General features: G+C 47.9%; 1 protein-coding gene across 1 annotated transcript in view; it reads right to left on the bottom strand.

Annotated features, from left to right (window-relative positions):
* VPS16 (VPS16 core subunit of CORVET and HOPS complexes) overlaps positions 1 to 24,456 on the bottom strand; it is a 44,752-nt gene extending 20,296 nt beyond the window's left edge. The window contains exons 1-13 of the mRNA XM_082236397.1: positions 24,286 to 24,456; positions 20,256 to 20,344; positions 17,657 to 17,748; positions 15,643 to 15,771; positions 13,409 to 13,553; positions 10,239 to 10,354; positions 8,076 to 8,198; positions 6,281 to 6,336; positions 6,038 to 6,127; positions 4,517 to 4,611; positions 4,290 to 4,366; positions 3,093 to 3,224; positions 753 to 880 (exon numbers count right to left, since the gene is read on the bottom strand). Of these exons, the coding sequence (XP_082092523.1) occupies positions 753 to 880; positions 3,093 to 3,224; positions 4,290 to 4,366; positions 4,517 to 4,611; positions 6,038 to 6,127; positions 6,281 to 6,336; positions 8,076 to 8,198; positions 10,239 to 10,354; positions 13,409 to 13,553; positions 15,643 to 15,771; positions 17,657 to 17,748; positions 20,256 to 20,344; positions 24,286 to 24,338 (1,325 nt within the window). The 5' untranslated portion in view covers positions 24,339 to 24,456. The remainder of the gene's footprint in view (positions 1 to 752; positions 881 to 3,092; positions 3,225 to 4,289; positions 4,367 to 4,516; positions 4,612 to 6,037; positions 6,128 to 6,280; positions 6,337 to 8,075; positions 8,199 to 10,238; positions 10,355 to 13,408; positions 13,554 to 15,642; positions 15,772 to 17,656; positions 17,749 to 20,255; positions 20,345 to 24,285) is intronic.
* Positions 24,457 to 24,691: the final 235 nt, after the last annotated feature.

Here is a 24,691-nt window from a genome sequence, read left to right as displayed (position 1 = left end):
CACAAGCTCGGGGGACAGCGGGGAGGCGGAGCGCTGCCATCCCACTGTTCCCCGACCTGGTTTGTGGAGTTGCCTGGTTTGTGAGAAGCCTTTGGGCAGATATCCACAAGCCTGGGGAGACCGTTGCGACTTCCCGCGGGCTCCCTAGGCTTGCGGATAGCAGCCTGTTCTGGGGGCTGGGGGGGGAGATTTTTAAAAATTATTTATTCCCCCCCCCAAAAAAAAACCCTAGGTGCGCCCTATGGGCTGGTGCGCCCTATGGGGCGAAAAATACGGTACATAAATAGGTACCGCTCCGGCGGGAAGGTAAACGGCGTTTCCGTGCGCTGCTCTGGTTTGCCAGAAGCGGCTTGGTCATGCTGGCCACATGACCCGGAAGCTGTACGCCGGCTCCCTAGGCCAATAAAGCGAGATGAGCACTGCAACCCCAGAGTCGGCCACAACTGGACCTAATGGTCAGGGGTCCCCTTTACCTTTACCTTTAAGGGGCCATCAAGGGCCATCTAGTCCAACCCCCTGTGATGCAGGAACCTTTTGCCCAATGTGGGACTCGAACCCACAACCCTGAGATTAAGTCTCATGCTCTCCCCGCTGAGCTGACGTTGTAGATTTGCCTTTTTCCGGTGTATGCATTGCTCCCCTTTTATAACTGTGCGATTTGTGTTCACATCGCATTGTGACGGCCATTGGCTACAAACAATAAAATTGATTGATTGATACCGACTGAGCTACTACTGTGTTCTCTAGGATACTGGTCGAAGCTGAGGGGGATCCCGATCTGGTAATCCCGGATGGCGTTGAGCACCCGCAGATCCCTGCAGGTCTCCACGAAACGCTCGGGCGGGAACTTGTCAATGAAGCATTTCCCAAAGGAGGCCGCCTGGAGGCATGGGGTATGAGAGAGAGAAAGGGTTAAACATATAATTTATAATTTAATGCTGTATTGTTTTTAACACTCGATTGGGAGCGGCCTAGAGTGGCTGGGGAAACTCAGCCAGATGGACGGGGTATAAATAATAAATTATTATTATTATTAGATATAAATATAAGTTTCTAGTTCTTAATGCGACAAGATTCAATTCCACGAATGTTTGTGGGAGCGGGGTTACTGGTTTGCTTCCTTTGTTCTTGTTTCCGCTACGCATTTTGTGCTCCCGTTTCGCATTTTAATGTTGCAATCTTTGGATGAAGCGCGGCATAGAAATTTAATGAATGAAATCAAGAAAAAATAAGATCGTCTGAAAAGCATACGGTCAATGAATGGCTGAAACAATATTTGAAGCTGTCTGAACAATGCTTGCACAGGGGATTGGAAGGAGGCAAACCCTGAGCATGGACTCATGCAGAGACACACACTGAGAGCCCTACTGAACTATTGGCTTTGCCTAAACTCAAATCCCCCCAGTCTAATATCCCCAGTGCTGCAAGATCGTCACAACAGCACCAGGACTAAAATTATCTATCAAAAACTTCACTCTTGTGGTTTATCACCACAACAGCTAGTTATACCTCAGGTTGAAGTAGCTTCAGGATGAATATTTTCGGGTTGCGCTCTGCAGCGACCCAGAAGTAACGGAGTGCGTTACTTCTGGGTTTTGCCGCTCGGGTATGTGCAGACGCTCAAAAGGACATCATGTGCATGCGCGGAAACAGCGAATTGCGACCCGTGCATGTGCGGACGTGGGTTGTGTTCGCTTCAGGATGCGAACGGGGCTCCGGAACAGATCCCACTCGCATCCAAAGGTACCACTGTACTCACTTTGGGTTTTAGTAAAGCAAATATTTGTCAGTGCATAATGATATCAAGCGTCAGAACTTGGCCACAATAAGGAAATTTTGCCCATGGTATGACTATTTTCCTCCTTCCCATTTCGACTCTCTGGCACCCTATCTGCATAACCTACTACTTCTAAAATATAGATGCACTTTTACTCTCGTAAGATTGAATGTGTTGCCCTCAGCTGTACTCGAGGGACAATTCCAACATGTTCCACACGAAAAGCGCTTATGTCCCTGTGGAGATGGCAGTACCAAATCGGTGGCGCTTGCAATCTTTATAAAGACTTGAGGAATGAGATTATCACCCCTCTTTTATTGTCCATTCCGGGTCACCCAACCGCTGCCCCAGTATCCTTTCTCTTGGCAGATCCAGATGAGCAGGTGACAGCAAAGGTTGCAATGTTTTTAGCTGAGGCAATCAGGTTTTTAGCTGAGGCAATCAGAATCCACTATTTGACTATTGATTCAAAACTCTAAAATGTATTTTATATAACTGACTTTTTATTTCTATTCTTTGTACATCGTACTGTTGTTTTATTGCTATGCCCAATGTCTGACGCAAATAAAGATTCATTCATTCATGCAGGATCTGTTTTCTTTCCGCAGGGCCTGTAAGACAGAGTTGTTCCGCCTGGCCTTTGGCTTGGAATCAACTTGATCCCCTCCCCCTCTTTCCTTTCTCCTTCTGTAATGGAACTCCTATTTGGGGACTTCCCTGGCTTTTTTCTGGCCCATGTAGGACCAGTCTGGATAGCTGGCCTTGGTGAAGATTTGACGTTTTCATCCCCCCCCAAAGTTTTTGATTTGGGTTTCTACTGAAATGAGGCTGCATTTTAATGTTGTATTTTAATCTTGTTTTCAAGTTGTATTTCAATCAAATTTTTAATACTTGGTGTTAGCCGCCCTGAGCCCGGTCTTGGTCAACTTTCAGATTTGAAAAGAAGGGATCAGCAGCCCCACCTGTCCTGGGGACAGTCTACGGGATATCTAACAATCCGGGATAGCAGCGGGAAACGGCGCTGGAATAAGGAAATTTCCCGCAAAAAAAGGGAAGGTTGACAGCTACGGTCTTGGCTGGGGAGGGCAGGGTATAAATAAAATTTATTATTATCATTCATTCATTCATTCATTCAGAGAGTCTTCTGTGGGCAGAAAGGCAAGGGGTTTTTTTTAGTAGCTCAGGTGTGTTTAACCTCTTACAGCACACAGCTCAGGAATCGGCCACTCCCAATCTGCCACACCTGAGCTCTCTTTGCAAGGGGGCCATAACAACCCCCAAAACAAGCAGCGGATTCTGCCCCTTCGGTACTCACCCGAAGGAGAGATTTCTGGATCTCGGGCTCGTGTTCGTAGCTGGCTGCCCTGATGCACTGTTCCACGGCCTCCGGGAGCAGATTCTGGTCCTTGATCTCCCGCAGGTATTCGTCGGCCTTCTGGCTCTCTTTCTGAGGAGGGGGAAGGAGGAGGAAGACGGGGAAATGAGAAGCCTTAAAGCCCTTGCAGGCTGTGGGTACCAGATCTCTTCAAGAGTGCCTCCTTCGCCCATGACCATTGTTTATTAAACTTATATGCCACCCATCCTGCCGATGGTGACTGGAACAGCAAGCTTAGCAGTAATAAAGCAACAGGCCTGAAACTACTACCATTTTGGGAAATGATATATAATCAATTAAATGTTTAAAATAACTTTTTCTTTTAAAAAAAAAACCCGAAGCCCTTCTTTTAAGAATTTTAGGTGCCGAAATCCCAATGGACAGTACTTTCTTTTCTGGGGGGATGCAGTGCTACACACACCACTAAACATTTTGTGAAACTTTGTAGTTTTGTCCATTTACTGTATTTATTTTCCCCGATTTGAACTATAAAATGGTGATTTTCTTGAGTCAAAGTTAAAATCTTTTGCTTGGGCTTGAACCCACAACCCTGAGATTAAGCGTCTCATGCTCGGAAGATGCAAGTGATATATAAATGTAATAAATAAAATGAAATTCCCCAGGTTATGCACAGAGTTACACCTGAGGCTGCCAGCTGGTCCTGGCTGTTCTTGTTAGTTTCTGTTTGCCACTGAGCAGTAGCTTAGAGTCACAAGACTCTGTTTACATTCCAGAGACAGTCCAGGATGTTGGAAGTCTCACGGGAGACGGGATGTGACGTTAGTGGTTTCCTGTTCCTTCGTTCCTCGGTTGCTCTCTGCTCTCACAAACAGACGATGTATTTTTCTTTGCTCTCTGCGTAGCTTAGAAATAAAGCATAGCATGTAGCCATAAATCTCATCACTTCCACGTGCTGTTTTGGATTCTCTGCTGAATGGGATGTGCCTGGAGCCTCATCAAAGGCTCAGGTCGTTAATTATTGTGGGAGGCGATTCCGGAGGCTCGGCCAGAGGAAAATGAGCTTTATCAGCTTGGCCGAGCGCAGATTCCGACAGTTCTTCCAGCAAGTCGGTCCTACACCAAAGCGGAGGATCAGGGCTGTCCTTTTCTCCTCCCCACCCGCTAAGCATCCCTCACCTCATATTCCTTCTGAGCTTCCAGCAGCAACGCTCCTGGTGCCATGGATGCAATCTTGAAGACTTCCTGGCTGGCCTCTGAAACGGAAGCAAGAAGTGAGAATCTTGGCCAGGATGCTCAAACCCGGCGAGGGGTCCTGAAAACAACAACGCGGGCTCCCCTTTTCAAACAGGAGGCGGCAGGTTTCTAGTCCTCTCTGCTTGCCCAGTATTGCAGGGGAGAGTCACCTGGGATCTCGTGGAGGAATTCGTGGGTGGAACGGGAGAAGATCCTCACGCCATCGAGCTCTGGCACGAGGTACGAATCCTCATCCAGAGGGTACCTGCGGTCAGCGTTAAGGAATCCAAGGAGGAATTGGGACAGCCTGTATCAGGGATGGGGAACTCTGTGGGGCACCCCAGATGCTCCTGGACTCCAACCCCCAGCAGCCAGGATGGCCAGGGATGCTGGGAGTTGTGCCACAAAACGTCTACCCATCCCTCGTCTAAACACCCAGCAGAACCAAACGGTGTAAAAAAGACCTGTGTTGGATCAGGTCACAGAGGCTCACCTTGCCCAGTACCTGTGTTAGAAATTAGCCAGGGGCCAGGCGCGTTTTGCCTTTTGAACCCTGATCTCCCAGGTCCTAGCCCGGCGCTCTAAACGCTAAACAGCACTGGCTCCCTAGAGCCCTTCTGCCACAGGGCAGCCCTATAAATTAAGCAGGCAAATACCGTATTTTTCGCTCTATAGGACGCATTTTTTCCCCTCCAAAAATTAAGGGGAAATGTGTGTGTGTCCTATAGAGCGAATGCAGGCTGCGCAGCTCAGCCCAAAGCCAGAACACAGAGGGGTCCGTCTCGCTCTTCTAGCTTGGGGATGGCTGCGCGCAAAGCCTCTTGCGGGGCAGAGGGGTGCCTTCACCCCACTGCCCCGCAAAGGCTAGAAAGGCTGTTCCCAAGCCAGAACAGCAAGACGGAGCGCTGCGGAGCACTCCATCTCGCTGTTCTAGCTTGGGGATGGCTGCGCAAAACTATCCCTGAAGCCTTGGGAGCGCAGCAGGTCCTTCAGGGATCTTTGAGGCTGGCGGTGGGGGAAAGCAGCACTCCCCCCCCCCCCGCCAGCCCCAAAGAGCAGGTCGGAAGGAACCTGAAGCCTCCAGAGCCCAGCGGAAACTCCCCCCGTGCTCCAAAGGCTTCGGGTTGCCTTCACTGAAGCCTGGAGAGTGAGAGGGGTCAGTGCGCACCGACCCCTCTCACTCTCCAGGCTTCCAAGGTAGCCGCCTGCAGCCTCCAGAGCCAGTGTGGTGTAGTGGTTAAGAGCGGTAGATTCGTAATCTGGGGAACCGGGTTCGCTTCCCCGCTCCTCCACATCCAGCTGCTGGGTGACCTTGGGCCAGTCACACTTCTCTGAAGTCTCTCAGCCCCACTCACCTCACAGAGTGTTTGTTGTGGGGGAGGAAGGGAAAAGGAGATTGTTAGCCGCTTTGAGACTCCTTAAAGGGAGTGAAAGGCGGGATATCAAATCCAAACTCTTCTTCTTCTTCTTCTTTGAGTGAATACACCTTGAACGCACCTTGTTTTAGAGGGGGAGAACAAGAAAAGAAAAGTTTCCCTGTTCTCCCCCTCCTATGGGCCGGTGCGTCCTAGAGAGCGAAAAATATGGTAAATATGGGGGGAAGTCAAATGTTCCCTTACAGAAGACTCTGAAATATTTCCTCTGAATAATAAGCCCCCCAGCCCCACCCCTGCCTCTCCCCGCAAGGATGCTGAATACACTGCTCTGCGTCCCCAGCCACAAGGAGGCGCCGTTCCCACGCCATCACCACGGCGCGCTGCTTGCTTCGAGAGCGGGTGCACCTACCACATAAAAGAAAAAGGAGGGTTTTTTTCCTTACCATCAAGTGGTGCATAAATGGTATGACAATAATATAAGATATAAAAAGATAAAAGGTGGACCCCAGGGAAGTCCCCAAGCCTGGCACAAAAGGGGAGGAGGCCTGCTGAACTCACCAGACCATCTGCTTTGGCGGAGCTCGAAATTCGCACATGGACTCGCCCAGTTTTTCCTGCAGAGGGAAGAGGCAGAGGGGCGATGAGGGGTGGGAGGAAGGAAAATGGGTCAGCTGCCCCTCTCTGTGGGGCTACGTGCAGGAAAGGGCTGCGGCTTGCTGTGGAAATGGAACCACACCATAACCACTGGAAAGATAGGCCAGCAGCAACACTGTATTTGCAAGTTAAAATCTGCTTGTCAATCAATTATTTTTGCTTTATGGGCAGTTGCACGCCTTGGGACATTTTTGCAGAACTTTCTTCCCGCTGCTAGACCCGAACATGAGCCAATAGCAAACACCACCCCTCCTTTGTTACAGACAGGCTTTCACGGCGGAGCAGAGCAAAGTTCATCCTCCTCAATCCTACAATGATCTAGCTTTCCAGAAAGTGGTGGCAGCTGCCCAGTGCCTTGCAAAACCAGGCAAAGTTAGGAGGAGTGGCAAGCCAATTCAAATGGGAACCATATGAAAATTAGAATGATTTGCAGAATTTTTTATGCAGGATGCAGAATTTAGGATTCTGCTGTGGTGCAGAATCCCCTTTTGGAAAACAAGGAGTAGACGCAGGCCCACCAATAGGCAAACCTCCCTCCTTCGAATTGTGCAGACCTGCAGGGCTGGGTGCATGCCACAGAATCTCAGCTTTCAGATGCAAAATCTCAGCTCCCGTTTAAAACCGAAAGAGCAACTTTCTTGTTGTTTAGTCATTTAGTTGTGTCCAACTCTTCATGACCCCCTGGACCAGAGCACGCCAGGCACTCCTGTCTTCCACTGCCACCCGCAGTTTGGTCAAACTCATGCTGGTAGCTTCGAGAACACTGTCCCACCATCTCGTCCTCCGTCGTCCCCTTCTCCTTGTGCCCTCCATCTTTCCCAACACCAGAGTCTTTTCTCTTCTCATGAGGTGGCCAAAGTCTTGGAGCCTCAGCTTCAGGATCTGTCCTTCCAGTGAGCACTCAGGGCTGATTTCCTTCAGAATGGAGAGGTTTGATCTTCTTGCAGTCCATGGGATTCTCAAGAGTCTCCTCCAGCACCAGAATTCAAAAGCATCCATTCTTCGGCCATCAGCCTTATTTATGGTCCAGCTCTCACTTCCATACATCACTACAGTGGTACCTCGGGTTAAGTACTTAATTCGTTCCAGAGGTCCATTCTTAACCTGAAACTGTTCTTAACCTGAAGCACCACTTTAGATAATGGGGCCTCCCGCTGCCGCCGGAGCACGATTTTTGTTCTCATCCTGAAGCAAAGTTCTTAACCCAAGGTACTATTTCTGGGTTAGCAGAGTCTGTAACCTGAAGCGTATGTAACCCAAGGTACCACTGCACTGGGAAAACCATTGCTTTAACTATACGGACCTTTGCTGGCAAGGTGACGTCTCTGCTTTTTAAGGTGCTGTGTAAGTTTCTCATTGCTTTTCTAGCCCTTAGGAAATCCGTTCCCTTTCTTTTTAGGTCGACTCTCTTTCAGAAAAGGGAGAAGGAATCACGGAACTGACACAAGGTGTTACCCTGGACCACCCTTTATCTGAATCCAGCCCTACCCTAAGCTGGTGCCCCTGCAGATGTTCAAACTGCAACTCCCAGCAGCAACAGGCGCTCCAAAACACCCACAAGACGCCCAGTTGCAGGGGAGGCTAGCTTAACCCCTCTGGAGAAGACCAAGGTGGACTCGTGCAATGGGCTCCACAGAGAAGTGCCTTGCAGTCTGACGGATCTCTCCGCTTCCAAGGCGAATCTGGACACGCTGCTCACCTTAAGGTTGGACTTCCCCATCCAGATGTATCCTGTGTCGGTGAAGAGAGCCAGGAAGCGATAGTTGAAGGATACTGCCATCCGCAGAAAGGAGCCGGCGTGAGGACTCAGCCCAGGCAAGGTCTGCGGTGAAGGAAGGGAAACAGAGTCAGCAAGGCCACGAGGAGCTGCTGATTTACTCCTTACATGCAATGCCCGGAGGGGAAAATGTCATCGCCTATTCATAAGTGGTTCTCAGGCCAATTCCACCCACGAATCTGATCTCTTTCAGCTTCTGCCGTCTGGAAGAAGGTACAGGGTTATAAAGACTAGGACTAGCCGCCTGAGTTTCGATCCAAATGCGATTTTGGTTTTAAACGCAGTGTAAGGTAGTCTCTATGGGAGTATATTGTATTTAGAAATGGGGTATCAGAGTTTTTAGGGGGTTAACCAGACTGGGATAGCAGGCTTGCTGGTTTCTGAATGTCTGATGTAGATTTTTTCAATTTCGTTGTTCTGTATGGGATAATGACAATAAAGATTATTGTATCAATAGTTGAACTCTTAGCTGATAAAGACCTACCAATTGCACACCTGATAGCCAAATTCGCTCTGCCTGAGCTAAGAAATTCTGTTCCAGCTTTCTGTTAATGCTTTCTAGTTTTGAAACTTTATGCAATCTTTATGCAAATTTCTTCTATAACTTTTATTAAATTTTTGGTTTTACATTTTAGAATATTCACTCAAACAACCTTAAAGAAGTTCCCTTCTTCTCTTTCCATGGTTCATTTTGCATATCATGAATCCCTGCATATTTTACACAGACTGAACCATTCAGTATTTCATTATTACATCCATCAAAACTTATCTACACTGCTGAATTTATCTTAATGCTTCCCACGTTTTAAGATAAACACAACTTCCCCCCATATATTCAATAAACATTTTCCAATTTTCTTTAAATGCATGGTCTCCTTGTTCTCTTATTCTATATGTTAGGTCTTCAAGCTGCACATATTCCATCAGTTTAAGTTGCAGTTCTTCTTTATAATAAGAATATAATAATAATAATTTATTATTTATACCCCACCCATCTAGGCAGCTTCCACTGGGCGGCTTCCAACCAAATATTAAAAACAATACAGCGTCAGGCATTAAAAACCTCCCTAAACAGGGCTGCCTTCAGTTGTCTTTTAAAAGTAAAATTGTTGTTTATTGCCTTGACATCTGGTGGGAGGGCGTTCCACAGGACAGGCGCCACTACCAAGAAGGCCCTCTGCCTGGTTCCCTGTAACTTGGCTTCTCGCAGTGAGGGAACTGCCAGAAGGCCCTTGGCGCTGGACCTTAGTGTCTGGGCTGAACGATGTGGGTGGAGACGTCCTTCAGGTATACAGGACCAAGGCCGTTTAGGGCTTTCAAGGTCAGCACCAACACTTTGAATTGTGCTCGGAAACGTACTGGGAGCCAGTGTAGGTCTTTCAAGACTGGTGTTATATGGTCTCAGCAGCCACTCCCAGTCACCAGTCTAGCTGCCGCATTCTGCATTAATTGCAGTTTCTGAGTCACCTTCAAAGGTAGCCCCACGCTGAGCACACTGCTCCATATAGAGCGCAGTAGTCCAAGCATTGGGATTTCGCTCGATTTCCATTACTTCTCTGGTAAACTTTGATAGGTTATGTTGTGTGGTTTCAGAGGAAAGCCTTGCTCTTTTCCTCTGCTGTTCATTGTAATGGTATTTGGGACACGGGTGGTTAAACCACAGAGCCTAGGACTTGCCGATCAGAAGGTTGGCGGTTCGAATCCCTGTAATGGGGTGATAAATAGGTAGCTCTCTGGTGGGAAGGTAAGCGGCGTTTCCATGCGCTGCTCTGGTTCGCCAGAAGCGGCTTAGTTATGCTGGCCACATGACCCGGAAGCTGTACGCTGGCTCCCTCGGCCAATAAAGTGAGATGAGCGCTGCAACCCCAGAGTCGGTCACGACTGGACCTAATGGTCAGGGGTCCCTTTACCTTTATGCACAATAAATTGATTGATTGATTGAGGAAGCAGATCATAGCCATTGTGGCTAGTAGCCACAGATAGCTCTGCAGCAATGCAGGAGGCTAGGAATTGGTCCAGCCGGAGCGAATGTCCGGGGGGCTCCCACAAGAGGTGTCCCATCCAGCCCTGCACCCCCTCACTCACCACCGGGGAGCAGGTCGTGTTGTCCAGTAGGTACAGCTCTTGGCCAACAGCAACAAGGAGGACGGTCACTCGCTCTTGGCACAGGACGGCCCAGCAGGAGGGGGGCTTCTGGATACCTGAAAGAAGGACAGGAGGGATGAAGGCAAAAAAACTTCAGGCAGAGGACACTTTGCACAAAGCTGAGGTTCAAAGGCAGCAGCAGATCTGTCTGCTTGGGGCAGGGACTGTGTTATTACAAACAGGAAGCAGGCTGGAGCCCCTATAAACACCGACACTTGTGAAACACTGGCCTGCGAGCGCTCCAGTTGGAGAAGAGCCTTTACCAAAGGTGTTTGAAGGCACTCAAACTCAGAATGTAAGGGAGAAACATGCTAAGAGGAAGGCACGCTTGGCAAATCCACACCGTGATCAACTCCCACCCAGAAACCTATGTCCCCACTGTGGAAGGACGTGTGGATCCAGAATTGGCCTCCACAGACATTTACGGACCCACTGTTAAGACCGTGTTTATGGAAGACAATCTTACTCGACTACGAGTGATTGCCAAATAAGAAGACTCAATGGGAAGCAGGCTGGAGCCCCTAACTCAGGGGGAAGTTTGCTGCTTGCAGGTGCGTCTGGCAAATACCAGCCAAGCGGCACAGTCCAGGAAGCAGGTGTGGGGAGGCAAGGGATTGTTTTAGGGGAACGGCCAAAGCTTGCATGCAAACAGTCCCAGGTCCAGCCCCCCCCCCAATGGCATCTGCAGGCAGAGCTGGACACGCAAAGGTTGCAGGTTTGTTCCCTGTACAGGACAGCTGCTCCCCCCCCCAATATAATTTTCCATTAAGTTTCCAAAATTTCTCAAATGAGTTTCGGACTAGATAATTACAACTTTGTTTCATGGATTTCAACCTCCACTGTGTTTTTATTCAACCCCTTTTCTGCTGAATTATATAACAAACGCATTATCTTTTACCCAAAAAAGAGCCCCACCCACTAGGAGAGTTATTTTATCATTTTACTTCCACTGTTCGTATTTCGAATTCCGCCCATGATTTCATTTGGCTACAATGCTTTTTCAGACAGCCCCCCAAAAGGCCTCCACTCTTCTATAAAAAGTTCATCATTTTGGTCTCTTAGTTTTGCCATTTCCGCACAGTCCAATAATTGCTTATTTCTTTCTTTGCTTGCTTATTAAATTTGCATACCGCCCTTCATCTGAAAATCACAGGGCAGTTCACAACACTTTTAAAAGTAATAACTGTAACGTCTCTAAGTATGGATATATTCCTGGATTGCAGGGGGTTGGATTAGATATCCTCAGGCTCCCCTTCCAACCCTACGATTCTAGGATTCTAAGCTGCCTGAAAGTGCTGGAGAGCTGCTGCCAGCCAGTGGAGGCAGAACTAAGCTAGATGGACAAGTGTCTGACTCCGCTTAAACTGTTTTTTTTAAAAATGCCCATCCTCTACCCCTACTTAAGAAGACAAAGAAAATGAAAATAAAAGCTGCACACACAATCTGTTCTATTGCGTATTTAGTGTTTTCATTTTGCATTCCTACGTTGTGAACCACCTTGTGGTCTTCGAGCAGAATACAAATTCAATAAATAAATAAATTCATATCCATGGAAGGATCTGACAGATCAAAGGATCTATACAAAGCCTCGGTCTCGAACTGATGGCGGAATCCTGAGCGAGACGGGGAGTGGACCCAAACGGCAATTGGAGGCTTAACGTGGCTCCAGCTCAAGAACCGTGAGAAACCTAGACATTTGGGAGAAGATGGCGATGGCTTAGCAAGCAGGCTTCGGAGCTCCGCAGATAACAGGACTGTAATTAGCGTTGATTGCTACCCAGAGAAGTAATTTCTTATTTTTCTTACTTCCCTACTTTTAAACTTACCAATCTACTGAGATTCTATCAGCACCTTCTTGTCTATGCTATGAGAAACAACTTGGGTAAGTTCTGTGAAGCGTCCTGGGCAAGCCGCCAGCTGCTAGCTATTAACCGCCAGCTCCCTTCTATAATTTGTTCCTGGAACTCCTGGCAGTCGCCACACAGAGATGCTCTTAAATTGAACAAACCCAGCACTTTCTATTTTTTCTCTCTTCTTCGGTTAAGGAAACCTCTCCTTCTTTCCTTTCCACCGTTATACTATGCCTGCTAGTAAACGCTACAGGGACCCAGAGGATACAGCTCTCTCGCTGGTTTCCAAACAATCTAAAATAGAGGACTTTTTTTTAACAAATCTGCTTTTATACTTCAAACAAAAAACCGGTTTTCTCCCCTTGAAGATGATTGTGAGTGTGGGGAGAATATTCAAGGTGAGAGCGTAGAACTGGATCCAACAATGGGGCAAGGTGATAAGAAACAAGAGAGGAAGGAATAACAAGCAGGAGAGCACCCAATAGTCTACTATATAGTATATTGTATTTTAAAATGGGGTTTCAGAGTTTTTGGGGGGGTTTTGAATGTCTTATGTAGATTTTCAATTTCATTGTTCTGTATGGGACAATGACAAAACAGTGGTGCCCCGCAAGACGAATGCCTCGCAAGACGGAAAACTCGCTAGACGAAAGAGTTTTCCGTTTTGGAGGTGCTTCGCAAAACGAATTTCCTATGGGCTTGCTTTGCAAGACGACAATGTCTTGCAAGTTCCTGCGGGGGTTCCCCCCCTTTTTCTAAGCCGCTAAGCCGCTTATCAGCTGATCCGATAAGCCGATAAGCCGCTAAAAGCCGCTAATAGCGCTAATCTGCTAATCCATCAATGGGCTTGCTTTGCAAGACGAAAAACCGCTAGACGAAGAGAATCACAGAACGGATTCTTTTCATCTTGCGAGGCACCACTGTAAAGATATCGTATTCGTATTAACTCTAATTGCAAGAACGGATGAGCATATCTTCCAACAATTTAGAGGCATTGCCTCTCAGATAACCCAATGATCCAAAGAGGTCCACAGTTTATCAGTTAATAACAAGCAGGCATTAACAGAGCACCAAAGCACCAAAGTGAAATGGCGACAACAAGAGCAGACCCCTAAGCGCAACATAGAACGTGCAGAGGCTCCTAAAACAAACTCTAGAAACATGGGGTGCGATTTTTGCCAGGGAGCACATGCAGTAACGGAAGAGCGCGTCTGGGGCAGTGCGAGTCGAGGGGCAAAGGTGGGCCGGAGGCAGATTTACCTGGCACCTGAGGCAGCCTGCGGAGTTTCAAGTCCTCGACGTTGGTGGCTATGGTGAAGCGGTGGGCCCCAGTGAGGATGGCCACCCCCGTGCCATATTCCGTGTGGAACACCCTGGCCTCCAGCACGTGGTTCTGAAGAACCTCCTGGGGGTTAGAGAGAAAGCAAGGAAGCACCGGGTCAGGTAGTGTAGTGGATAGAGCAGCGGTTCTCAAAAAAAAAAAGTCCTAGCAGTGTTTGATTTATAACACAGAACACAACTACCGTATTTTGCGCCCCATAGGACGCTCCGGCCCATAGGACGCACCTAGTTTTTTTGGGGGGAAATAAAGGGGAAAAAATTTATTTCCCCCCCAGGTGCGGGGCTGGAAGAACCAGGTCGGGGAACAGTGGGAAGGCACGCTCTGCCTCCCCGCTGTCCCCCGAGCTTGTGGGGCTGGCGATGGGGAGAAGTGTGCTGATCCCAGGACTGCAGGCAGCTCTGCGCCGCCATCCGGAGCGGGGCGGGACTTAGCGCCTCGCTCCCGATGGCCGCGCAGAGCTGCGCTGATCCCGGGACTGCAGGCAGCTCTGCGCAACCCTCGGAGCCGGTCTCCCGAGGGTTGCGCAGAGCTTCCTGAAGCCTGGAGAGCAAGAGGGGTCGCTTCAGCGAAAGCCTGCATTCGCCCCATAGGACGCACACACATTTCCCCTTCATTTTTGGAGGGGGAAAAGTGCGTCCTATAGGGCGAAAAATACGGTACTTTATAACATGATCATGCGACACCCAGAAAGCATAGAACAAGACAGCAACAGAAGATCATGAATCATTTCCAAAATATCATTATGAACGAGCCTCTTACATATATATCTTAGGTATGTCTACAAACTCAATGAAAGGTGCAAGTTGGCTTTTGCCAGGTAATCTCATTGATATTCGGTCGAATTTGAGACAAACAAATTCTCATCTCCCCAATCCACTCAAAGAAGCCTTTCTCTTTTCTGATACAGCGGTGCCTCGCAAGACGAAAAACTCGCTAGACAAAAGGGTTTTCCGTTTTTGCGTTGCTTAGCTAGATGAATTTCCCTATGGGCTTGCTTGAAGAGGCGCAGTTGCGACAGACTGTGCTTCGCAAGACGAAAAACATCGCAAGACGAAAAGACTCGCGGAACGAATTCTTTTCGTCTTGCGAGGCACCACTGTATTTCATTGAAAACCCCTGTTCACAACAATATGTCATGGGGAACTGTGGCAGAATAACCAACGCTCTTGCTCTCATTTTGAAAAGGCAAATTTTTAAAATATTTTTTTAAAAATACTGATATATTATATTATTCTATACTACACTGAAAGGTTTGAACGTTTCTTCAAGCAAGAAGTGAGCTTACATTTGTGAATCACTTCCTACGAAACATTTCTAGGTGTTTTCATTATACAATAAAAACTGGGCGGCTTACAGCACATCTAAAAAATTGTAAACCATCAGACATTACAAATTTCCCAATGCTGGGCTGCCTTCAGATGTCTTCTAAAAGTCAGATAGTTGTTTATTTTCTCCTGATGGGAGGGTGTTCCACAGGGCGGGCGCCACTACCTAGAAGGCCCTCTGCCATAAGTGAGGATATTAATAGACAGGATGTTAAATTGTTTTTATTTGCAACAACAGCAGCAAGAGTATTGTTGACCAAGAAATGGAAGCAAGAAGAAATTCCGACGAAAGAAGAATGGCAGACAAAATTAATGGACTACGCAGAATTGGATAAAATGACAGGAAGGATTGGAAGAAGTATATGAATTATTTGAAGAGCAACTGCAATCAACAAATTATGCTGGTAGGACTACAAAAAGTTTTGTAAGGAGAAATATACGAAGCAGAAAAAGATAGAGATATTGGTTATGAGTTTGAAATGTAATGGGGAAAACAAGAAGAGAGAGATTAGACTGGAAAATTTTCAGACAGGACTGATGGAAGTCAAAAAAATTGAATAAGATGTAAAAGGATGTTTAATAATTGTTGGAAATGGTATGTTAAAAAACGAATAAAAATATTTTTAAAAGGAAAAGAAGGCCCTCTGCCTGGTTCCCTGTAACTTGGCTTCTCGCAGGGAGGGAACGGCCAGAAGGCCCTGGGAGCTGGACCTCAGCGTCCGGGCAGAATGATGGGGGTGGAGACGCTCCTTCAGGTCTACTGGGCCGAAGCCCCAGCTCCCAAAAGCCCCCGGTTCCAGTAAACCCTCCTCTCCAAGGTCACTTACGTTGCCCATGCTGAAGCGCCGCTTGAACTCACAAAAGAGGCTGTAGACAAGGACCGAGCCATCCTCCTGGATGCAAAGGAGGTCCTCACTGGTCGTCCAGCCAAGGTGCACGGCCGGACAGTTCTTCCACTGGAGGAGAGACAAAAGCCCAGGGTTAGAAATTAGACAAGCACCAGATGCACCTATTGAGCAACCTGACATTCTGAATCAGCTGGTACTTCTTGGCAGGCCCCAAAGGTAGCCCTGCGTATGACCTATTAAAATATCAGGGGTATTTGCCTACTGCACTCAGGAAGCAACCCTGTCCACTCTCCGGTAAGAGATACGGCCAGCGGCCCTTCTTGTCCAGCATCCTGTTCTTGTCAGGAGTTCAGCCTACACTCGAGTAGGACCCTGGCAGAGACAAATGCCCGACTGGCATGTTCTCTCCCTCCTGGTCGATCGTTCGGGAGCTTCAAAAGCTTTCTTCAGCCCAAACATCACAGTGACCAATGCCAACCAACATCGGCTCACTTAGGGATCTGCAGAGTCTTCACAGTTGCGTAACAGACCTCAGCAACTCAGCATTTTGGCTAATCTACTTTATTTACACATAAACACACACGGAGCACTGCAACATGGCTCCCTCCCTCTCTAGCATCAGACAGCAAAGAGAATGAACAAAAGACAATAGTCCCACTTCACGGAACACAAACATCCTGTCTCCGTCACTTCCCACTCAGTGGAGTCAAAACATATACTGTCATGTGATAGACAAAAATCCCATGACTGCAACCATAGATCAGGAATTCTAACAGTTCTCACAGGGGCCAACCAGATGCCTGTGGGAAACCAGCAAGCAAGATTCGAACGCAACAGCCCTCTTACTCTCCTGTGGTTTCCAAGAACTGGTATTCAGAATCACTGCTGTCTCTAATTGTGGAGGCACAGCATAGCCAACCTGGCTGGTAGCCATCGATAGCCCTCTCCTCCATGGAATTTCCTAAGCCTCTTTCAAAGTCATCCATTTGGCAGCCACGTCGCGACTCGAACCCAGCCCCCCTGTTGCTGAACCCCCAAAGTCCTCGTTCTCAGCTGAAAAAAGGGCTTGGTGCACACAGCACAATTTGACAGTGTTCGTTCAGAGTTTGCCCTTGCTTTCCCCCATCCTCCTCATTTCCCCCTGTTGCCTTTACCACTGCGAGTGTCACCTCTTTGGGGCAGAGAACTGACCTGCCTTCTCCCTCCTTTTTGCTGTTGTTGCTAATGTTACTATGCAGCGCCGGATTTAGGTTTGATGAGGCCCTAAGCTCCTGAAGGTAATGGGGCCCTTTATATGTCCAGCTGTCCTTTGTCAACAACAAATTGTCGCTGTTTTTTTGTGTTGAATATTTGCTATAGGGAAATTTATGGACCTCATAAGTATCTAACCAGTGTTATTTTAGGGAGCAGGCTACTTACATCATAGGAGCTTACACAACACAAAACACTGTTACTGTAAGTAGGTTTTATTCTACAGTGGTGCCTCGCAAGACGAAATTAATCCGTTCCGCGAGTCTCTTCGTCTAGCGGTTTTTTCGTCTTGCGAAGCAACCCTATTAGGGGATTAGCGGATTAGCGCTATTAGCGGTTTAGCGGCTATTAAAGGCTTAGCGGCTATTAAAGGATTAGCGGATTAGCGACTAAAAGGCTATTAGCGGCTTAGCGGCTTAGAAAAAGGGGGGGGAGCGGGGGAAAATCGGAACACTTGCAAGACGTTTTCGTCTTGCAAAGCAAGCCCATAGGGAAAATCGTCTTGTGAAGCAGCTCAAAAACGGAAAACCCTTTCGTCTAGCGGATTTTCCGTCTTGCAAGGCATTCGTCTTGCGGGGCACCACTGTATTTGTTTTTTATCTTATATTCTGGAAATGTACATCCAGGTTTTTTCCCTTTAATTTTTTGGGGGGCCCTAAGCTATAGCTTGTTTAGCTTATACGTAAATCCAGCACTGTTCCTATGCAATGCACAGTGACCATTGATAACACAATTTGCTTACCGGAATGCTAGCTAAGAGGACCCCTGAGGCAGTGTAGATTTCCAGAGGTGGCCGGGAACTGGGAGATTTCTCTTTCTTGTTTTTCAGCAAAGCTAAAACGATAGAGGCTTTTTTAAAAATCACAATACAAAACAATGATGAGAAGTCAAGCCCCCGACAATTGCCGATCTCACCTCCCATTTTAATTCTTTGTGAGCATTTCTTTAATTATACCATTACTAGCAGCCTTGTAACTGCCATTGCGCAGAAATTCTAAGAAACCAAAAAAAAACACCAAACCAGCGTCGTTTTGAGCCAGTAGTCAAAACCAAAAAAGTTCAGTCTGCCATCTTGATTCAAAATGGCATCCAACTGCCTCCAAACATGGCTGAGAAGCTGCTCCTTGATCTCAGGAACCAGAAGGCAAAAAATTTTGGTTACGGTCAAAATAGACAGCCAAAATATAGAGCTATTATTATTATCGCCCATATGTGCCAACTCAACTGCTTAGGATTTACTAGTGGCTATTCTGGCAGCTAGGGATGCAGGTGGCGCTGTGGGTTAAACCAGAGCCTAGGACTTGCCGATCAGAAGGTCGCCGGTTTGAATCCCCGCGACGGGGTGAGCTCCCGTTGCTCGGTCCCTGCTCCTGCCAACCTAGCAGTTCAAAAGCACACCAAAGTGCAAGTAGATAAATAGGTACCGCTCTGGCGGGAAGGTAAATGGCGTTTCCATGCGCTGCTCTGGTTTGCCAGAAGCGGCTCAGTCATGCTGGCCACATGACCCGGAAGCTGTACACCGGCTCCCTCGGCCAATAAAGCAAGATGAGCGCCGCAACCCCAGAGTCGGCCACGACTGGACCTAATGGTCAGGGGTCCCTTTACCTTTATTCTGGCAGCTAGTGCCAGCCCTCTTTCCTTGCCCTGATTTAATAATAATAATAAAAAAATTTATTTTTATCCCGCCCTCCCCAGCTGAAGCCGGGCTCAGGGCGGCTAACAACAATCAAACAATCAAATAATCCAACATTCTAAAAACATTACATTATAAAAATTAATTAAAATCAAATTAATGGCAACCGTTAAGCAAAATTCTGTGCAGGTTGCCAGAGGAGGGAGTCAGGCTGTGCCCTGACCAAAGGCCTGGTGGAACAACTCTGTCTTGCAGGCCCTGCGGAAAGATGTCAGGTCCCGCAGGGCCCTAGTCTCTTGGGACAGAGCGTTCCACCAGATTGGAGCCGCAGCCGAGAAAGCCCCGGCTCTAGTTGAGGCCAGGCTAACCTCTCTGTGACCTGGGACCTTGAGGATGTTTTTATTTGCAGACCGTAGGTTCCTTTGTGGGGCATACCAGGAGAGGCGGTCCTGTAGGTACGAGGGTCCTAGGACGTATAGGGCTTTAAAGGTTAAAACCAGCACCTTAAACCTGATCCTGTACTCCACCGGGGGCCAGTGCAGCTGGTATAGTACCGGATGAATGTGATCTCGCAGCGAAGACCCCATAAGGAGTCTTGCCGCGGCATTCTGCACCCGCTGGAGTTTCTGGGTCAGTCTCAAGGGCAGCCCCACGTAGCGCGAGTTACAATAATTTATTTAGTTTGGGTCCCGCCCTTCCTCCAGGAACCTCAAGGCGTTCTCACAACAGCCCTGTAGGGCAGGGTAGGCAGAGCCAGAAAGAGAGCGTGCGACTGACTGCATCATGCAGGCCATACCCCTTGGCAAATTCCCCGACTGAATGAGACTGGGCCGAGAGAGGAAACCTCCCAGCTGCAAAGGAACAGCTGGTGCGAGAAAGAGGAGCTGGCATTTACGCATTACGGCATGTAATGCCTTAAGAGAGAATATTATGAAAATGATTTACAGGTGGCACATGACCCCAGTCAAGCTAGCAAAAATCTACCATTTGCCTGATAATAAGTGTTGGAAATGTAAAGAATCTGAAGGTACTTTTTATCACCTTTGGTGGACGTGCCCGAAGATTAAGGCTTTCTGGGAAATGATATATAATAAAATGAAAAATGTACTTAAATGTACTTTCCCTAAGAAACCAGAAGCCTTTCTCTTGGGCATTGTCGGCCAATTGGTGCCAAAGAAAGACAGGCTTTTTTAAATGTATGCTACTACAGCATCAAGAATTCTCATTGCAAAGTATTGGAAGACACAGGATCTACCCACTCTGGAAGAATGGCAGATGAAAGTGATAGATTATATGGGATTGGCGGAAATGACTGGCAGAATCCGAGACCAGGGGAAAGAGACGGAGGAAGAAGATTGGAAGAAATTTAAAATCTATCTTAAGAAATATTGTAAAATTAATGAGGACTAAAATGTTGAAGTTATAGAAAATAGGGGATTACAGCTGCGGAAGATTAAGTAAAAGAAAAGAACAAGGGAAAATTTGATAAAAGTAAGGGGGAGGATTTGCTGAAATAAATTTGGGAATTGGAATGCAGAAAAGGGAGGTATGGGGAAGTCGGTGAAGTAAGGTTTAAGAAAAAAGGATTTGAAATTATACATGTTTGTTTATGTTTTTGTATGTTTGTATTGTGTATTGTTTGTGTTTATATAGTGAAAAACCAATTTAAAAAATTTTTTTTAAAAAGAGGAGCTGGCACTTGCCGTACCAATGGGGCCTCCGTAGGGTGCAGCAGCGACCAAGCTATCCCGTAGGTCTTCTCTCAGGTTCCAGCCCATGGTGTACAAATCCAGTTTCCTGCAGGAAGAAAACGTTAGCGGAAAGTCTTGGAGGAGAGAAAAGTCAGGTTAAATAAAAGCAGAGCCCTGAAGCATTGACAAAACCCAGCATTCTGTTCCCAACGCTGGTCAGCTCTGCGCTTTGGGAAGCCCCCAAGCAGGGCACTGAGGCAGGTGGCCTTCCTAGTCGTTTGCCCCAACCAGGCAATAAGACACTCGGAGATGGGGAGCAGGGAGAGAAGTAGGATCCTAGAGCAGTGTTTCCCAAACTTTTTTGGGTAACGGCACATCTGTTTAATGAAAAAAATCTCGCGGCACACCACCGCGGCACAGCCCCGTGACGTCAGCGCGCAGCGTCACGCCGGGAGGGACGCACAAAAGTGAAAGTTTTTTTCCCTCCCCCTTGCCGGGGAACCTCCAAGCTTTGGGGGTGGGAGGAGGCAGCAGAGCGAGGGACTGAGGGACGGTGGCAACTGAGGCGGCGGCGGCTGTTGTGGTGGTGGCGGCGATAGCGGGCGGAGGAGGGGGCGGCGGCGGGGCTTGAGGAGCCGTCGCCGGGAGTTGCTGCTGCTGTTGTTGCTGCTGCTGCCCGGACATGCCGGCCTCCTCCTCCTCCGCTGTCTCGCGCTCCTCCCTTTTGCACGCGCTGCCCCGCCGCTCGGCACCACCACCGCGGAGCCGCCCGCGACTCGACGCGGATCCTCGCCGCCGCCCCCTCTCACCGCCCGACTCGCCCGCCTCCCTCCCACGGCACACCAGCCAATGTCTCACGGCACAGTAGTGTGCCGCGGTACACCGGTTGGCAAACACTGGCCTAGAGGGATGTGGGGAAGGAGGATGGAGGAGAAGATTATGGAGTCAGCAGAGCAGCTGGGAAGCAGAGTGTCCTCTGTTTGAATTTGGCCTCTGCCACAAACCCACCTGGTGGCCTTAGCTCAGCCCCAGCTCCCCTCCCTGTTTACAATGTGGGGTTAGCAACAGCGGCCTCGCAGGTCTGTTGTAAAGGTTACTGAGACAGGGGTTCGTGCAGTGGTCTGAACACAGAAAAGTACATAGTTCCTGGGCTCCAACTCCCTTCAACCCTGAGTCCACTGGGAGATGGAGTCCAGGAGAATCCCTGACGTTCACCAATGACATCTGTTATACAGTGGTGCCTCGCAAGACGAAAAGAATCCGTTCTGTGATTCTCTTCGTCTAGCGGTTTTTTAGTCTTGCGAAGCAAGCCCATTGACAGATTAGTGGATTAGCGCTATTAGCGCCTTTTAGCGGCTTATCTGCTGATCGGATCAGCTGATAAGCGGCTTAGCGGCTAAGAAAAAAGGGGGGGAACCAGCAGGAACTCGCAAGACATTGTCGTCTTGCGAAGCAAGCCCATAGGAAATTCGTTTTGCGAAGCACCTCAAAAACGGAAAACTCCTTTGTCTAGCGAGTTTTCCGTCTTGCGAGGCACCACTGTATTAAGTGTCAAATGCTGTTCCTAAAATAAAGTAATAGTAATAATCAGTGCTTTTTTTCTTTAAAAATGTTTAGCGGTACTCTCATTTTGACTGAAGAAAACTACCATTTTATAGTTCAAATCAGGAGAAATAAATACAGTAAATGGACAAAAGATTCACAAAATGTTTAGGGGAATGCGTACCCGTGTCCCCCCCCCCCGAAAAAGCACTGATCATAATAATAACAAACACCTTGCCGCAGCAGGAGGTGCCTAAGCAAATTTTTTCGCAATCTATTTATTGGATAGCTGCCTTTCCCACAAACACACCCTGCTGAAATCACACCGTGAAGAAGTGTGCATGCACACGAAAGCTTATACCAAGAACAAACTTAGTTGGTCTCTAAGGTGCTACACAGGTGGTGCTGTGGTCTAAACCACAGAGCCCAGGACTTGCCGATCGGAAGGTCAGTGGTTCGAATCCCCACAACGGGGTGAGCTCCCGTTGCTCGGTCTCTGCTCCTGCCCACCTAGCAGTCACATCAACGTGCAAGCACATCAACATGCAAGTAGATACCGTAAATAGGTACTGCTCCGGCGGGAAGGTAAACAGTGTTTCCGTGCGCTGCTCTGGTTCGCCAGAAGCGGCTTAGTCCTGCTGGCCACATGACCCGGAAGCTGTATGCCGGCTCCCTCGGCCAATAAAGTGAGATGAGCACTGCAACCCCAGAGTTGGCCCCAACGGGCCCTAACGGTCAGGGGTACCTTTACCTTTAAGGTGCTACTGGACAATTTATTTAGTTTTTTATATATTTCGTGCTCAAACCAGTTCACAACCTAGCCAGATGGGTGGCATATAAATAAAGTAAGATTTTCAGTTAATTTTCAGTTCCTGTCCAGATAGGGGTACTTTTGGGCCACCAACCAAAGCGGGGGGAAGGCACTAGACGCCACCGAGACCATCTGAGCCTCAAGCAACAGCAGGGGACCCAGAAGCGCCCCCCAAATTGCACACCGGGCTCCTTACAAGGGAGTGCAACTCCATCAAGAGCAGGCAACCTCCGGACTGGCAGAAATGACTGGCAGAATCCGAAACCAGGGAAGAGAGAGACGGCGGAAGAAGATTGGAAGAAATTTAAGGATTATCTTGGGAAATATTATAAAATTAGTGAATGTTAGATTGATGTTGGACTGAATAAGGGGTTACCAGCTGTAATGATTAAGATAATTGGGGGGAAAAGAAGAAAGAAAGGTGTAAAATTAAGTGAAAATTAAGGGTGAGGATTTGCTGAATGAATAATTTGAATTGGAATACAAAAAGGGGAGGTATGAGGAGGTCCGAGAAATAAGTTAAAAGAAAATAAGTGAATGAAATTATATGTGTTTTTAAATTTTGTATTTTTGTCTTTTTTGTATAAACTTTGAAAAGTTAATAAATATATATATATTTTTAAAAAAGAGCAGGCAACCTCCCATCCACCCCATCTAGGGAACCACCCCCTGACAGCACCTCAGTAGATAATGGTGTGCGGAAAGCACATTCAATGCACACTTAAAGCGCATCTCTTCCCCCGCAGAATCCTGGGGACTGAGATTGGGAATTCTGCTGGGAACTGCAGCCTTGCAAGGGGGGCAGTTCTCAGGATACCTGGCTGTGCTTTAAATGGATGATGTGGGTGTGACCACAGGGAGAAGAGAAATAGCTTAGCATAGTCGACTTGGAAGGGGGGGCCCATGAAGGGAGAAGCCACCACCAAAGAAGATTTGCAAAATAAGTTAATGAACTACGCAGGACATATTAGATCATTTGAAACCCAAGAAAGAAAGGGCATTGATTTTTTTAAAAGGGGTAAAGTTTCATGCATACTTTGCAAGCTTCGTGCGTAGGTTTTGACATTAGCTGAAATTCCAAAAGTCACTTGCAATAAGACGAATAAGGTGTAAAAACTGGATTGTGAAGAATGTAAGATTCTATGGATGTGCATGAATAAGTATAAAATAATGGAACCGGGAGGGGGAGTGGAGGGAAGTTAATCAAGATTTATGGTTTACATTTTTTATTGTGGTGAGTGGTATTTTTGCGGGGTGGGGGTTGTTATCATAAAATTAACAAATTGTATTTAATTTTTTTAAAAGGACGCCTCCCCCAGGGCCCTCTCTAGACCAACCACCCGCAATGCAGGAATCTTTTGCCCAAGGCGCGTCTCGAACCCACGACCCTGAGATGAAGACCCTCATGCTCTCCAGACGGAGGCTAATAATAATAATAATAATAAATAAATAAATAAATAATGCATGCTCGTCTGATCAGCTGCAACCCCCCCCCCCCAGATCCGGCTGGTGCCCTCCCAGTGCAAAATGCTTTGCAGGAACTGCGCCCCTGCCCCTCCCCATCAATATAAAGCATTTTTTGGGGGGGGGAGTGGGAGTGGGGTTGTTCCAGGGAGTGGCAAAATTAGGGGAGGGTCAGAGAGGGGGGGAGTCTCGGGGGGGGGCGCTGGGGAGGCGGGGGGACGCTCACTGACCGGTAATAGGCCGCTTCCCCGAGGGGGTCCCAGTTTGCCGTGTAGCAGTCCATGCCTTGCGCCCCTGGACCCAGCAGAGATGCTCTTCTCCCCGGGACGCTTCCGCCCTCAGCGTCCACCCCAGGCAAACGGACGCAGGGAAGCCGAGGCCGCCATCTTGAGCGAGGGCACGGCGCTGCTTCCGGGGCCTGGCTCTCCGCTGCCCCCTAGAGGAGGAGGATTCTGTCAATCACTCTGCAAGACACGCCTCTATTAAAGGGCCCGCGTTGAGATCATTCATTCATTTTTATCTTATTTTTATGCTTCTATTTTTTTATTTTCTTGGGTGGCAGTGGTAAATATTTGTATTTTAACTTCTTTTTTCTGGGGGGAGATATTTGTTGTTGCTGCTGCTGCTTTTTCATTT

Source organism: Podarcis vaucheri (genome assembly GCF_965113315.1).
Source record: "Podarcis vaucheri genome assembly, chromosome: 9".
NCBI classification, from domain to species: Eukaryota; Metazoa; Chordata; class Lepidosauria; order Squamata; family Lacertidae; genus Podarcis; species Podarcis vaucheri.
This window is presented reverse-complemented; position numbering and strand designations above follow the sequence as displayed.